General features: G+C 39.3%; 1 protein-coding gene across 2 annotated transcripts in view; it reads left to right on the plus strand.

The window, feature by feature from the left end:
* The window catches only part of SCFD2 (sec1 family domain containing 2), a 421,358-nt gene that overhangs the window by 129,877 nt on the left and 274,748 nt on the right, over window positions 1–16,733 (plus strand). For both annotated transcript variants that reach the window (XM_060188064.1, XM_007539707.3), the window contains exon 5: window positions 8,697–8,946. In XM_060188064.1, the coding sequence (XP_060044047.1) occupies window positions 8,697–8,946 (250 nt within the window). The remainder of the gene's footprint in view (window positions 1–8,696; window positions 8,947–16,733) is intronic.

Raw genomic sequence — 16,733 nt, forward strand, 5'->3', positions numbered from 1 at the left:
GTTATTATTGTTGTTTTTATTCATGTCATCATTGTTAGATAGGACAGAGAGAAATGGAGAGAGGAGGGGAAGACGGAGAGGGGGAGAGAAAGATAGACACCTGCAGATCTGCTTCGCTGCTTGTGAAGCGACTTCCCTGCAGGTGGGGAACCGGGGGCTCGAACTGGGATCCTTGAGCCAGTCCTTGCGCTTTGTGCCATGTGCACTTAAACCGCTACGCTACCGCCCGACTCCCAAGACATCAGATTCTTATGCTGTAGAAGAGGGAGTCATCTCCAGGAGCAGCTGATTTATAGATAGTAGCTGGGTAGGGCTTCCGATGAGAAACAGGTAGCTAGATAAGTGCAGGTGCTAGGCCAGTGATGTGGAAGTCATCTGTACAGGGTAAGTTCCCCTGGCAAAGAAGTGGTAGGAAAGGAGCAGAGAGGTGCACCTTTTCTTTCAGGGGAAACAACTAATACCAGCTATTGTGGGTTTTGGTCAGCTATTGTGTGGGATTGGGGTAGGGAGTGGGAGGTGAATGTGGCATAATAATAGTAATATCCTGGAGGGAAAAGTCTGCCTTAGGGTTTGTGACTGGAGTTAACTTATCTCTCATATTTTTAACCTTGAATGAGGTTTTGGAGCCTGTCATATACCTTACTGGGGGACCCTAACCAGTTGCTAGTCCATACATCAACTCTGATATGCTAAGATGACCAATTGCTGCCCTTCCTCTTATGGTTTTTCTAATTTTCCAGTTTTCCTTAATGATTTGTCCAAGTTAGAAACTTGGGTCATATCCTCTTTTCGAGTGTCAGGATTCCCCTTCCTCACAAACTCTGGTTTCTCCCCGGCTGGAAAGCACTGGAGGGAAAAGTACTCCTGAGTTAACTCAAGTTCAACTATCCATCAGCTGATGCCCTTTACAAGTAACCTTTCTCAATCTCAATTTATTCTTCCTAAGTGATAGTAATACCCATGTTATGGAGTAATCAGGAAGATTAAATGAGACAGTATGGAAGGAACTACATCTTTGTTAATATTCATGTCAGTTCTCATTTTTTTCTGTCAGCTAATATTTTATAGAGAAAAATATACTTTTGATATTATGTTCAAAGCACTGAGCTACCAGCTGGATATGCCACTAGGAATAAGATTTGAATGTTTTCATCAAGGATTTTTCTTTTGTTAATTAATTAATTAATTAATTAACTTATTATTGAACAGAGACAGAAATTGAGAGGGAAGGGAAAATAGGGAGAGAAAAAGATGCATCTGAAGCTGTTTCACCACTTATGAAGCTTTCCTTGTCATCAAGGATTTTTCCTTTAGAAGGAAGAGGAAGGGAAAGTATCTTTCCCCTTGTTTTTCCCAGTGTCTAGAGGCTTCCTATGTTCCTCTTGTCATGGCCACATTCCTCTTTCATGACCACCAACAATGAACTATGTTTCTCTCTGCCCCTTCCTGATGACATCGTTCCCAGATCACAGCCAGGAAAGAACTCATGGGATAATGTTGAGTTCCCCCAGAAAATGCTGGACAGCCTTTCCATCTCAAAATCTGTAACCTTAAATCACATCTTCAAAATCTCTTTTGCCATATGAGATTACATACTTGCCATTCTGGGGACAAGAATATGGCTTTTTGGGGAGTAGTTATTCTGCATACCACTCACTTCTAATGAGTGTATATTTGTTGAAAGTTGAAGGGACCCCACCCCATTGTTGACTTCTTTGTCTCGTTCTCTTTCTGTTATCAAATATTGATTATGTAAGATGCAACCGAGACACAACTTCTTCCAAGATTTAGGTATCGCTCTGTTGTGTTTCCTAACACATAGTATATAAACAATAAAAGATGTCTAAGTGTACCAAAGACTTAGCTAATTACAATGATGCATTTTTTCAAGTATATATAAAGAAACTCAATTCCTAAAGGAGCAGATTGTGTTTGATCATGGCAATTAAAATCCTAATGTCAAATCTTAGAGCAAAGATGACAAACCATGTTTTGAGGGGAGAAGGACAATTGGTACTCCCTCAGGCTCCCACTGACAGCATACCATGAGCCTGCACACCCATGACCAAGGAAATAGAGCATAGAGGAATTGTAAAGATGACTTTTCCAGCAGTGCATTTGAATGCTTGCAGTCTTGCTGAGTGTGTGCAGGCTCTGCAGCACAGAAGAGCAGGATTGGAGCCCACCTGACCTGCTTGCAGCCACATGGAATGTAGTCTATTATCTCCTGAAGCCTGTAGACTTAGCCAGCACAGAGACTGAATGTCCTAAGGTGTCTCAGTTTAATCAAAAAGTTGAATTTTCTAAAGAAAACATGCACTTTACAGAGGGCCTTTTGTGTACAGTTACTGTGAACTCTTTCAAAAATAATAGAAGCCTCAAAGTGCAGAATTTTTAAAAGAACGGTTTTGTCACTCTGGACACAGCTCCAGTCTTCCACCTCCTACTAGCAGGCTTATTTATATGAAAATGAATGAGAAATTTAATCCCCCTACTTTATGAAGAAGCCTTTTTTTTGGCCTGTGGTTTGTTCTCTGTGTGTTTTTTGAGTTGCAGTGTTTAATAATGTTTATATTGCCTTTAACCTTTTACTAACTTTGTGCAGTTGAGTTCCAAGATGTGGTTTCTCTTCCAATGTTTGTAGGCTGCTTCTCCTTCCTTTGAGACTTAGCTTCCTTTTCCTAGAAGGTATTTAATCCCTTACCAATCATCTTAATCACTTCTGTCAGGTAAGAAAGGAGTCCACAGAGTAGTTGATATTGTAGTAACAGTGAATATATGTCAGAGGCTATGTGCCAAGCACTGTGAACGTGATTTACTTCTACTTTTAAATCTTCTGATTAACATTATGAAGCAAAAGATATCATTGTATATCCTCAATTAGGAGATAAAGTATTTTCCGTAAGATTAATCTTCAAAAGCAAGGTATTCCTTTATGTTCAAGTCCTTGCAAAGACTAACCTGTGGTAGGAATTACTATTATAAACTGCAAAATAGGTTAAGTAATACTCCCAATACTCTGAAAATAGATGCTTATGGTTTGAATTGTTTTTTAAATATTTTTAAATTTTAAATATTATTTAATAAAAATTTTATTTATGAGAAAGGCAGGAGGAGAGAGAAAGAACCAGACATCACTCTGGCACATGTGCTGCCTGGAATTGAACTTGGGACCTCATGCTTGAGAGTCCAAAGTTTTATCACTGCGCCACCTCCTGGACCACTTTTTTTTAAAATAGTATTTATTATTGGATAAGAGACAGAGAGAAATTGAGAGAGGAAGGGAATAGACAGAGAGATACCCACAGCCCTGCTTCACCACTTGTGAAGCTGTCCTCTGCAGACGGGAACCAGGAGCTTGAACCTGGATCCTTGCTCACTGTAACATGAACACCTAGCCAGGGGCACTGCTGCCTGGCTCCTGGTTTGAATTGTTTAGTGTTCAGTTGTTTGTTGTATTATTTTGCTTCTTCCATGAAGACAGTGAAACTTGGAGAAGTTAGATGACATATTCAAGGTCACTCTGCTAGTAAGTGGTAGAGCCAAGATTTAAACTCAGTCATATACTCTTGCTCTCATAGCCTCTGTACCAATTCTCCTCAGATGCTGACTTTTACCTCTGAAAAAGTTTCAGTGCATGGAGCCACATTTCTTTGCCACCTCCCCACCCCGTCAAAGTTTTATTCTTTTTTTTTTTTTTTGCCTTCAGGGTTATTGCTGGGGCTCAGTGCCTACACCATGAATCCACTGCTCTTGGAGGCCATTTTTTTCCCCTTTTGTTGCCCTTGTTGTTGTAGCCTTGTTGTGGTTATTATTGTTATTATTGATGTTGTTTGTTGTTGGATAGGACAGAGAGAGATGGAGAAAGGAGGGAAAGACAGAGAGGAAGAGAGAAAGACAGACACCTGCAGACCTGCTTCACTGCCTGTGAAGCGATCCCCCTGCAGGTGGGGAGCCGGGGGCTCCAACCAGGATCCTTATGCTGGTCCTTGTGCTTTGCGCTACGTGTGCTTAACCCACTGTGCTACTGCCTGACCCCCCCCCCCCCAAAGTTTTATTCTAAGAGCAGAATAAATAATATACGTTCGGTCTGGAGACATGTTTTTATGAGTAGTGGTAGAAAGGTCTACTTCAGTTTCTGGGCCAAGGTGCCACAGGATTCCCTCTGCTTTATCTTAGCCAAGTGATCACCCTGGCTCCCTTTCTCATCAATGGGAAGGAAGTTCAGTGCTGCCTCAGTCAGTTCCTTTACTTGACTGACGGTGCTGGTTATAAGGAGTTCTTTCTTTCACTGAATTGAAATAGCCTTTCTCGGAATCTCTAGTTTGATGGAAAAGAGATCAAAATATACCTGAATTTATCTCTTATTACCACTCTTTTTCTGCCCTCTTCTTTCCTCCCCTAGCTCCGCCACCCCTCCCCTTCCCACCTCTTTCCCTCCCCAGTGATTATTTTATTGGGAATAAATACAATAGATTTTGATTTATAGAAAAGTTGCTAAGATAGTACAGACATTTTCTTTATACCTCTTACCTTATCATTTAAAGCTCACTGTTCTCCAATACATTTGTCAAAACTGAGAAAGCAACATGAACACACAACTGTTGCCTCCAGAACTTATTCTGATTTCACTAGTTTTTCCCGGATGTTCCAGGATTCCTCCAGGAGCTCCTTAGCCTCATCTGGTGTGTTTTTCAGCTTTTAGACAGTTTTTCAGACTGCCTTGTTTTCATGACTTTGGCGGTTTTAAGGAGTATTGGTCTGGTATTTTGTAGAATATCCTTCAGTTAGGATTTTTATGATGTTCTTATCATGGGGTTATGGGTGTAGGGGAAAAAATATCGCACAAGTGTCATAGTCATCACATCATGTTATGGAACATTGCTATCAATATGACTTATCACAAGTGATGTTAACCTTGACCTTTTGGCTAAGGTAAAAGTCCTCCTCCTTCCCTTTCCCATATATGACAGTTTAAAGAAACAAGCCACTGGTTGCAGCCCACACTCCAAAGGGAGAAGATTATGGTCTACCTCTAGGAGAGGGGAGTATCTACATACAGTATATAGAATTCTTCTGTAAGGGAGATTTCTCTCTATGACTTTTATTTATTAACACAATCTATTCCTATGTCTCTGTGGACTACTGGTGATTTCTTGTATATATTAAGTTATAATCCATTACTACTCTATGTATTTTGTTGCTCAAATTGTCCTAGCTTTGGCCACTTGGAAGTCTTCCTGTTTTCTCTTATACCCTTTGACATGCTACCATCCGTTTGTTTTTTAAGAACTTCCCTACTTTCTGACACTGTAAGATCTTCCAAGTTCCCTTTGGAACTTTCTGACATTCTTAGACATTTCTCTCTCTCTTTCTCTTTTGTATCCAGGGTTATTGCTGGAGCTTGGTGCTGGCACTACGAATCCACTGCGCCTGGTAGCCATATTTTTCTTTTTCTCTTTTATTCAATAGGACAGAGAGAAATTGAGAGGGGTTGGGGAGATAGAGAGGAAGAGAGAAGCATCCCTTCTGTAGGTGGGGAGCAAGGTCTTACACCGGGACCTTGTATGTGCACCTAACTAGGTGGACCACCTCTGAGCCCCAACCTTTCTCTGAGGATCTCTGATTTCTTTCGTCTGGAAGATGACAACGAAAACTAAGATCTGACCTTTGGAGGTGCTCATTACCACTGGGGCCTCACTACTCCTAGATGCTCTCTGTGGACAATTAGGCAGAATACGTGCATCTATCAGCCTATGTTACACAATATCTACACTAGTTCTGTATCTATTTTTGGTTCCTACTACAAGATTTTCACTTCTTTTGTAGCCTACAAGTTTATTTTCACCTCACTTAGTCTATCCATTTGCTTTTCTCTACGTAGTACGTATGTACAGAATCAAATGTATTTGTTTTGCCTCATCTTATTCACTAAGCACAATATCCCTCAGGTTCATCCACATTATTATAAATGGCAGAACTTCATGTCTTTGTATAGTGGATTACTGTTCCACTGTGTATATATAACATATATTCTTGGGGCATTCTTAATTTGCTGGGTAGTCAGTAGTAAAGACAAGATCTGATGTCTTTGATCATCAGTGATAATGTTTAAAAAAGGGGGGGGGGAGAGGGAAAAGAAAACAAACATAGCTTCCATGTCCTATCTTTCAATAGGCTGGCTTGTCCCCATATAATAGTAAACTCTTCATGCTGTTCCATTCCATTTTTACCTTATTCACTTCAAAGACTTAGCATTTTATTTCTGTGTGACATAGTATGAACATATAAGATTTCTAGTGGAAATAAATGGTAACAGCTGTTATTTGTACATCAAATAAGATAATTGTGAAACTTAACCTTCAGATTATGTATCCAAATTTTCCCAGGTGTAGAAATGACTTGATTAAAACAAACAAACAAACAACAAACAGCTTATTGAAGATAGTTATCACATTCCAGAACTACACTCAACTGCTTGCTGTGTATTTCATTAAGAAAGATGTTTCCATACATCTACTTTGTAGAACTCCCTTTTTTATTGCCATTCAGACTCACTCAAGTGTATCTTGAACCCTGTGAACCAATGTGATTAGTTTTTAGTCACCATATCCAGCTATAAATGTCTTTCTATTGCTGTGAAATAATTTTTATTATCTTCCAAAATATGCAATGTTAAAAAGAATATTCTGCAAAATATTAGGTGATTTCTCTAAGGAAATGTCAGTGTTTATTTGGATATGTAGATACTGCCATGTTTTAATTTTCATTTCTTTTTTTGTTGTTATTGTTAAAGATTTGTGTTATTTATTTCATGAGAGAAAGTTCCACATGAGATAGAGAGAGAGAAGCCAGAACACCACTCTGGCACATGTGACACCAAAGAGGAAACTGAAACCTCAGGCGTGAGAATCTGGTGCTCCACCAGTTGAGCTATCACCCTGCCTTTTTTTTCCCCTTTTTTGAAAAGATTTGTGCTGTATTTATTATATATGCATTGATGCATGGGGGTGGGGGGGGTGGCAAAGAGATTGGACCAGAGCACTGCTCGGCTTTGTCACAAAGTGGTAAAGAGATTTGAACCTGCCGCCTCTGGGGCTTTAGGCATATGAATAGGTTAACAGGTTGAGTGATCTCCCTAACCCTGTTTTATTTTTAATCACATGCTTTAAAATGCCGTGTGTGTGTGTGTGTGTGTGTGTGTGTGTGTGTGTGTGTGTGTGATTGCTGGGTTGTCATCACTCCAAGTCCATGTTTTATGACAGCAAGGAAGACAGAGGAAAGCACCAGATCTTCCTTCAGTGTGGTGGGGGCCTGGCTCAAATTTGGGTCACATACATGGCAGACTAGATACCCTTCCAAGCAAGCTATTTTGCTGAACCTAAATATCTTTATTTAAAGTGTGTACTATCTGAGGTACTTGAAGATTTATTTACTTACTTGCTTACTTTATTTGCTTATTTATTTATTTTTTTGCTTTCAGGGTTATTACTGGGGCTTGGTGCCTGCACTACAAATTCACTGCTCCTGGAAGCTACTTTCCTCCTTTTGTTGCCCTTGTTGTTATTATTGTTGTTGTTGTTGTCGTTGGCTAGAACAGAGAGAAACTGAGAGAGGAGGGGAAAACAGAGAGGGGGAGAGAAAGATAGACACCTGCAGACCTGCTTCACCGCTTGTGAAGCAACCCACTGTAGGTGGGGAGGCCGGGGCTGAAACCAGGATCCTTCTGCTGGGTCCTTGCGCTTTGTGCCACATGCGTTTAACCTGCTGCGCTACCGTCCGAAATTAAAAGAAATTAAAAATATATAAATTAAAAGAAGAATATAGAAATTAAAAGAAGAATATAGAAATTAAAAAAAATTAAAAATATATAAAAATAACATTAATAAAAATAAGTAAATAGGGATATTTACTTATTTTTATTAATGTTATTTTTATATATTTTTAGTTTCTTTTTAAAATATTTATTTATTTATTTATTATTGGATAGAGATAGAGAGAAACTGAGGGGGAAGGGGAAGATAAAGAGGGAGTGATACAGAGAGACACCTGCAGCCCTGCTTCACCACTTGTGAAGCTTTCCCCCTGCAGGTGGGGACCAGGGGCTTGAACCTGGGTCCTGGTGCACTATAATATGTGCGCTTAACCAGGTGTGCCACCGCTTTGCCCCAATTTTTTAAATTTCTTTATTGGGGGATTAATGTTTTACATTCGACAGTAAATACAATAGTTTGTACACTGCATTTCTCAGTTTTCCACATAACAATACAACCCCCACTAGGTCCTCTGTCATCCTTTTTGGATGTATACTCTCCTCCCCACCCACCCCAGAGTCTTTTACTTTGGTGCAATACACCAGACCACAGCTTAGCTCTGGTTTATGGTGGTGTTGGGGATTGAACCAAGAATTTCCAGCTGCAGCCAGGAAAGCCTATTGCCTGTCTCCTTGAGCCTAGTCCTTACTCTTCTAGAGTTTACAGTTTGATTAGCCATTTTGTAAACTAGATCTTTAAAGCAAAATATGTAAGGTCGATTTTCTTGCAATGTTTCTCTCCAGGACAAGAGACAAAAATCATTTCAATCAGTGAATGTCAGGGACTTGTCTACAAGCACTGTTTAGACTGCTATAGTGCATAAATTGTGTTGTGCGTCTATGCAAGACTGATGGGTTTTCTTATCCCCACCTTTTCTTTTAGAGCATCGGTGAGTTGACCATGACTGTTGTGTTAAATCAGCTGTTGCCCATGATTAAACCTTCTAAGCAGAGAGCCAGTGATGATTACAACCCCGAAGAGCTGTTGATCCTTCTAATATATACTTATTCCATCACTGGAGAGCTTGCAGTAGACAAAGATATGGTTGAAGCCGAAGAAAAAGTAAAGAAAGCCTTGGCTCAGGTCCTTTGTGAAGAGTCTGAATTGTCACCTTTGCTGCAGAGAATCACAGGTAAGTGTTTTAACAAAGATCTGGGACATAAGCATTGGTGATTTACACACACACACACACACACACACACACACACACACACACTTCAAAATAAAGGCATTTTAGGAATTAGATGTAACCATCTTCAATGGAGTTGTTTGAAAGTTCTAGAGGTCTGATGAATTTTACTAGCATTAAAGATTAGAGGTTTCACTGCCATATTTTTCCCCTCCAGTCATGTTAGCGAAATGCTCTAATTTGCCTGTCAGAATTAATTTTCCTTAGAGTGAAAACCTTTTTAAAGTAACAAAACATCCATGGGGTATAATGCACAGAAGGAAAAATGAAATGTCGTGTATCCTGTTCAAAGAGTTCCTGTTGACATGTTCTGTTTGAGATTTCCACTTCAAATTCAAAAAAAAAAGTCTTCCTAATAACACAGTGTTATAGGATTGAAATTTGTCACTTTCGAAATGGTTTACATCTTGACTTCTTACATTTTATTTCAAATCTAAATTAATTGGTAATATCCAAAGTAATGTCCAAACATCCAAGTAAAGTAAACTTTGCTAGTTTGGGAGAACTAAGTGTCTTCAAACATAAACATTTTCTTTTTTTTAATATTTATTTATTTATTTTCCCTTTTGTTGCCCTTGTTGTAATTATTATTATTGTTGTTATTGATGTTGTCATTGTTGGAAATAATGGACAGAGAGAAATGGAGAGAGGAGGGGGAAACAGGGGAAGAGAAAGACAGACACCTGCAGACCTGCTTCACCACCTGTGAAGCGACTCCCCTGCAGGTGGGGAGCCGGGGCTTGAACCCGGATCCTTAAGCCGGCCCTTATGCTTTGAGCCATGTGCGCTTAACCCACTGTGCTTAACCCAGTGCGCTACCGCCTGACTCCCCAAACATAAACATTTTCATTTCTAGTAATGACTGTGATAAAACTGGAACCATTTGCTTGTGTTGTTATTCTGTATCAAACTTATTATTGACCTGTAGCTTTTTTTTTAATAAAGTTCATTTCTAGTAGTGTGGATTGAGTCTGAATCTCCGTAACAGTAAGGAGTTATAAAATTTAAAGATAGTGGGTTGGGTGGTGGCACTCCGGGTTAATGGTGGCACATAGTATGAACCTAGAGGACCCGCACAAGTACCCCAGTTCAAGCTCCCGACTCCCCACCTGCAAGAGTGTTGCCTTACAAGCAGTGAAGCAAGTCTGCAGGTATCTCTGTCTCTTTCCCTCTCTATTTTATCCTCCTCTCTCAATTTCTCTCTGTCCTATCCTATTTAAAAAAAAAAAAAAAAGAAAAAGAAAATTGGCCACCAGGAGCAATGGATTCATAGTGCTTGGCACAGAGGCCCAGCGATAATCCTGAAGACAAACAAACAAATAAATAAAATTTAAAGGCAAAACTTTAGTATCATAAAGATAAGCTGAGTATTCATGCATTCATTCACTAATGGTATGTTGTGTAGACCACTTCATTCAGGTGGTTTAATTGACGCAGGCTGTCCAGATTTCCCTCCTGGCTTCTGTCATGCCTCACTGAGGGAGAGAATCCAGACTGCTTAGAAGTAGATTGTTCAGCGGGGGAGCAATTACAGAAACCAGACCTTCCACCTTCTGCACCCTGTAATGACCCTGGGTCCAAACTCCCAGATAAAGATAAAGAATAGGAAAGCTATCAAGGGAGGGGATGGGATATGGAGTTCTGGTGGTGGGAATTGTGTGGAGTTGTACCCTTCTTATCCTATGGTTTTTGTCAGTGTTCCTTTTTTATAAATAATTTAAAAAAAAAAAAAAGTAGATTGTGTAGCTGTCATCCCCTGCCTGTGGTCTTCATGTTCACTGCTGACCTTTCCTGTGTTTGTTTATGAAAAGTAAATCCCCAACAAGCTGAAATTGGGATGAAATATCTACAGAAATGAAAAGTTTCCCTGCTGAATATACAGCCTGTTTGCCAACTTAAAATTTATTTAAGAACTTGTGGAATTTGTTCCCATTTCATTAGATCCAGCACTGTGTGTGATTACATGTGCTTGTTGGGTTATAAATGAGTATTGACTTAGGAGAGTTTTATATGGTTTATATAGTACTAAGAACAGTGATTTGATTTAAAATAAATTTCAGTGCTAGGAGACTTTCACTGGAAGTTGTTCGTAAAATGCGTAATTTCAGAAACTTGCAACAAAGATGGTGTGTCTTAGCTGAGACTATTTGAAAGTTTTCCTGTAACATTAGTCTGTTATTATATTATTTTGGGAATTGAAGTCATGGTGTAAGAGTATCCATTTAACATTTACTTAAGGTGTTCACTGACCAAGCATTTCTTTCTTTATTAGTTTCTCTATTTATGATTGTTCACGAAATTGCATTTTCTGGCCTTTACATGTGATCTCACATTTAAAATCACTTGTATACAATCATGTTTATACTGGAGGAAATTGTAAGTTCAACAGTTGAGGTTTAAAAAACAAGTTGTGGAAATTTGAGTATATTTTTAATTTTTAGAGGTATCTTATTTTATAATACAAAGTTTATATTTCTGCCTAGATGACCCTTGTGTGTATTGCTTAAACAGGTAGAGAAGATATACTACTTAAATTTGATATAAATTTGATGTAAATGAACTTACTAGTGGAATACACATACAAACTCAACCTCTGATTTATTTAATTTCTTTCTAGATAGAGGCAGAGAGAAAGAGACCACACAGCATTGCAGTGCAGGGGGGCTGGGTTTGAATCAAGGTCGAACCTGGGTCATGCACATGGCAAGGCAGCATACTATCCAAGTAAGCTATTTTACCAGGCCACAACTTTGCTTTTGAAAGCAGACTTTTACTTAACTAATGTATACATAGATTTTGAAAAGTCAAGTGTCATGAAAAGTATGGCACACAGTTATTGAGGAAGATATTTAATCTACATCTAATGGTAAAAATGTGATGGTTAGTGTTGTAGTAGTAGTGGTGACTAAATTTTGTTGAAAATGATGAGCTGTCTCAGTGTATCTTAGAAAACTGAAATTGCCCAGCTTGCAGGCGAGTCGCTTCACAAGCGGTGAAGCACGCCTGCATGTGTCTATCTTTCTCTCCCCCCTCTGTCTTCCCCTCTCCTCACTCCATTTCTCTCTGTCCTATCCAACAACAATGACATCAATAACAACAACAATAATAACTACAACAATAAAACAACAAGGGCAACAAAAGGGAATTAAAAAAATAAAAAAAACTTGAATTGCCTTCCAAATGTACTTAGCCTGTCATGAAACTAGCTTAGCCAGACTTCCCTGGACAGACAACTGCACCAATGTGTCCTGGAGCTCCAATTCCCCAGAACCCCGCCCCACTAGGGAAAGAGAGAGGCAGGCTGGGAGTATGGATCGACCTGTCAACGCCCATGTTCAGTGGGGAAGCAATTATAGAAGCCAGACCTTCCATCTTCTGCATCCCACAATGGCCTTGGGTCCATACTCCCAGAGGGTTAACGAATAGAAAAGCTATCAGGGGAGGGGATGGGATGGGATGTGGACTTCTGGTAGTGGGAATTGTGTGGAGCTGTACAAGTTAAAATAATGTTTCTGACTACTGAAATCTATTGCTTACCTTGCTTTCTAAAACACAGTAGCAAGCAAATTCTGTCTAGCTTAGTAATATTTTTAAAAGATTTTTTTTTATTAACAAGGGCAGAAAGTAACACACCTAGGTAATCCCTGTTTAAAATGTCTATTTCCTCACACATATCTCATTTATTTAAGAGGGAAAGAGTGGTGGGAGAAAAAACAAGAGAATTATTCTGGTATATCCAGTAGAAATCAAACTCAGCACCTCATGCTTGAGGGTTCAATGCTTTAATCTATTGAGCCACCTCCTGGGTCACTGTTTTATCCTTTTAAATATTTTTATTTACTCTGGACAACTGCTTCATTAATTATCTTCTATTCTCTGGTATTCTGAAGGGTAACGAGGAATTGTGATTGACAAAACAGAACAAAATTTCAGTATGGTAAATGGCAGCATAGTACCATTTCTTCATAGATATATTTGGCAGAGATTTCAAAGTGTTGGGCAGAAGATCACTTTTCTCTATATATGAAATAACGAGCAGTGCAACTCACTGGGAGCTGTAGATAGAAAATTGGTATGGCCTAAATATGCCAGTTAGTGTTGTGCTTCCTCAGTCTTGCTAAGTTCAAAGAGAGTATCAGTTTCCACATATGTTAGTGGCTACATACATAGCAGTCACAAGAGAAAACAAAGAAAAGCCATTTGAACTTTCTTCAGAGAATGAAATCAAAATGCAAGTTTTAAAGATCTGTGCAAACTTTAAATGTCATCCTACAGGGAAATGTATCAGATAAAGCATAGGTCTCAGATAAAGAAATGTTTGATTCCAAAGTCTGCTATTTCCTAGTGATATGTGATAGTGGGAAAATCATTATCTTTGCACCTTGAAAATCATAAGTGCCTTGTCAACCACTCAGAATTTCCCTAGAAATAAATCAATTTTATGTATATAAGCTAATTTCTGATAATATCGTATTGTAAATAACTCTCAGGCCTTTACTATTATTGTATTTATAGCATGTAGTTCTTAAGTAGTATAATACTTCCCAACCTTCTTTTTTTTAATATTTAAAAATTTTTAAAAAATATTTATTTATTCTCTTTTGTTGCTCTTGTTGTTTTATTGTTATAGTTATTGTTGTTATTGATGTCATCATTATTGGATAGGACAGAGAGAAATGGAGAGAGGAGGGCAAGACAGAGAGGGAGAGAGAAAGACACCTGCAGACCTGCTTCGCTGCCTGTGAAGTGACTCCCCTGCAGGTGGGGAGCTGGGGGCTCGAACTGGGATCCTTCCGCTGGACCTTGGGCTTTGTGCCACATGTGCTTCACCCGCTGTGCTACCGCCCAACTTCTCCCAAACTTCTTAGATATGCAGTACATCTAGGCAAGAGTGTTTAAAAGTGTATTGTGGTGAGTGGATAATACTGTTGTAGTCAGAGACAATCAACCCTGAGGTGTCTGGCTCTACCAGAGAGACCTCTGAATTGGAATGAAGTCACAACTTGGCACACATGGAGCACATTAGCACAGGGCAGTGCTATAAGTCAACTTGGTGAGAAGTCTCTGAACTCAAGAAACAAAAACAAAAAACACAATGAGCATTGGTCTTGACACCTAAACAACCTATTTTGAAAAACATCCTTTTTTTGCAAACAATTTTTATATTACTCACTGATTTATTTCCTTGGAAATCTGTAGTATCTTTCAAGAGAAGACCAACAGAGGATAGATCTATTTAGCCAGGGAATGAATGGTTCAAAATATTGGAAATCTGTCATTCAATGTAGAGGCATGATAACATCATAGAAACTTTTCGTAATTTACATGTGTTTTAACTCTTATTCTACTTCCTGTTGACAATGTGGGGTTGCCAATTGCTGAATCATTGTGTTTAAATCACACCTAAATCTATGTAATGGAAAATTTACCAAATTACAGGAAAAATGGGGATTTTTTTTTTCTCAGCAAGAAGTTCAGAAGCATGCAGAAGAACTCATGATCTTTCTGAGGTCTTTCTCATGTCCTAAAGATGTGGTTCTGTCATCATGGTGACAAGGAGGGCAATACTCAGTGCATTGTGTTTGTGGTTCAGGCTAGATGGGAGGAAGGATTATAAACGGCAGATACAGGCAGAGTTGGGCCCTTTTTCTTTTTGTTTTTAATTTTTTTTTATTTAAGAAAGGATTAATTAACAAAACCATAGGGTAGGAGGGGTACAACTCCACACAATTCCTACCACCCAATCTCCATATCCCACCCCCTCCCCCGATAGCTTTCCCATTCTCTATCCCTCTGGGAGCATGGACCCAGGGTTGCAGAAGGTAGAAGGTCTGGCTTCTGTAATTGCTTCCCTGCTGAACATGGGCATTGACTGGTCGGTCCATGCTCCCAGTCTGCCTCTCTCTTTCCCTAGTAGGGTGTGTCTCTGGGGAAGCTGAGCTCCAGGACACATTGGTGGGGTCTTCAATCCAGGGAAGCCTGACCAGCATCCTGGTGGCATCTGGAACCTGGTGATTGAAAAGAGAGTTAACATACAAAGCCAAACAAATTGTTGAGCAATCATGGACCCAAAGCTTGGAATAGTGGAGAGGAAGTGTTAGGGAGGTACTCACTGCAAACTCTAGTGTACTTCTGCTTTCAGGTATATATTTTGCAGTAGTTTATGGATACGTGTGAACATAAGCTCTCTCTCACAGAAACTGGTGTATATCTAGGTTTTGGGACTTTGTTAGAAAGTGAACCACCTGAGATGAAATTAGAGTGTACTATAAAAGGAAAGGTCTCACCTGAGTAATGAAGCTGAAGGGTTGTCATTCCACACGTGAAGTCTCTGGACACAGTCTGAGGTGAAGCATGTTGAGGTGGCAATCGTTGCGTTGGTTAGGTTGTGATTGGCGGATGCAATATTATTTGATATGGATTGGGAGATGCATACGGGAAAGTGGGCCCTATCCAAGGGTTCCAGGACTGGGGGAAGTAGCGGCTCTATAGTGGAGATGTGAGGTTCCTGCTGTCTTAGGGTTCAAAAAGACAATCGATAGTTAATGTTATCATCACATTATTTGTTAATTGGGTTAACTTTGAAAAGTCCTTTTGTTATGGTTTGCTGTACAGTATCCAGTATCTTGTATATAGCTGTGCTATTGGATGCTTCTGATCTACTTGGTCTAGGCTTTTGAGAGAGTCCGCATATCAAATACACAGCCTATATATTAAAAAGATTCAGTTTGTGTTTTGAAAAACTTTGAGACATACAATTGATTTTCCCCCTCTCATATTAATAAACTAGTGATTTATATGTCTACATTTTGCTAGCAGTGTACATAAATACTATTCCCACCACCAAAAGACTGTGACCCATCCCTCCCACCCCACTCCCACCCACCCCCCCCCACTGGCCCAGGAAGCTGCATGGGCTTTTACTTTGGTGCCCTGGGCCCTTTTTCATTAGGATGGCAATAGCTTCTCTGAACACTCTACCCAGAGGACTGGGTTTCATAACCACCCCTGGTTATAAGAGAATCTGAAAAATAGGTATTTTTCCATGGATATATACTTGTCATGAAGAAAGTTAGTGGTCTGTTCAAAGAAAGATGAGAGTCGACATTAGGTAAGAAATTTGTATTGCTACAATTGTCCTTTTAGAGTTTCTCTAGAGGAAATTCTAGGCTAGAAAATACAATGTGAGGAGGAGTGATGTCTAGGATGCTTAAATTTCACAGTTATAATGTTGAATATTTATTTCATAATATATTAAAATGCTCAATTGTATGTTAGTATTACTGGACTTCTGTCACCATTGTTTTCAATTTATTGACGTTTATTGAACATATCTGCATAGCTCACATTAGTGGAAGCTCTCACATAGAAATGTTGGGTGGTACAAGTAGAGTAGAAGGGCACAGGTTTTGCAGCCACACTTCTGGGTAATCCAAAATCACATGATGCTGATTCTTATTTTTTAATTTGTTTTTTTACCAGAGCAATGCTCAGCCTTGGCTTATGGTGGTACTGAGGATTGAACCTGGGAGCTCAGAGCCTCAGGCAGGAAAGTCTTTTTCCATAACCATTATATTATCTCCCCTGCCCATGATGCTGATTTTTAGTGGTTGTGTTATATATACATATATATTAATTTAGAGATTTGATTTATTCATGTGTGTGAGAGATAGAGGACCAGAGTCACTCTTATACACATGATGCCATGGACTGGACTTAGGACTTCAGGA

This window comes from Erinaceus europaeus, chromosome 3, assembly GCF_950295315.1.
Source record: "Erinaceus europaeus chromosome 3, mEriEur2.1, whole genome shotgun sequence".
Taxonomy (NCBI): Eukaryota; Metazoa; Chordata; class Mammalia; order Eulipotyphla; family Erinaceidae; genus Erinaceus; species Erinaceus europaeus.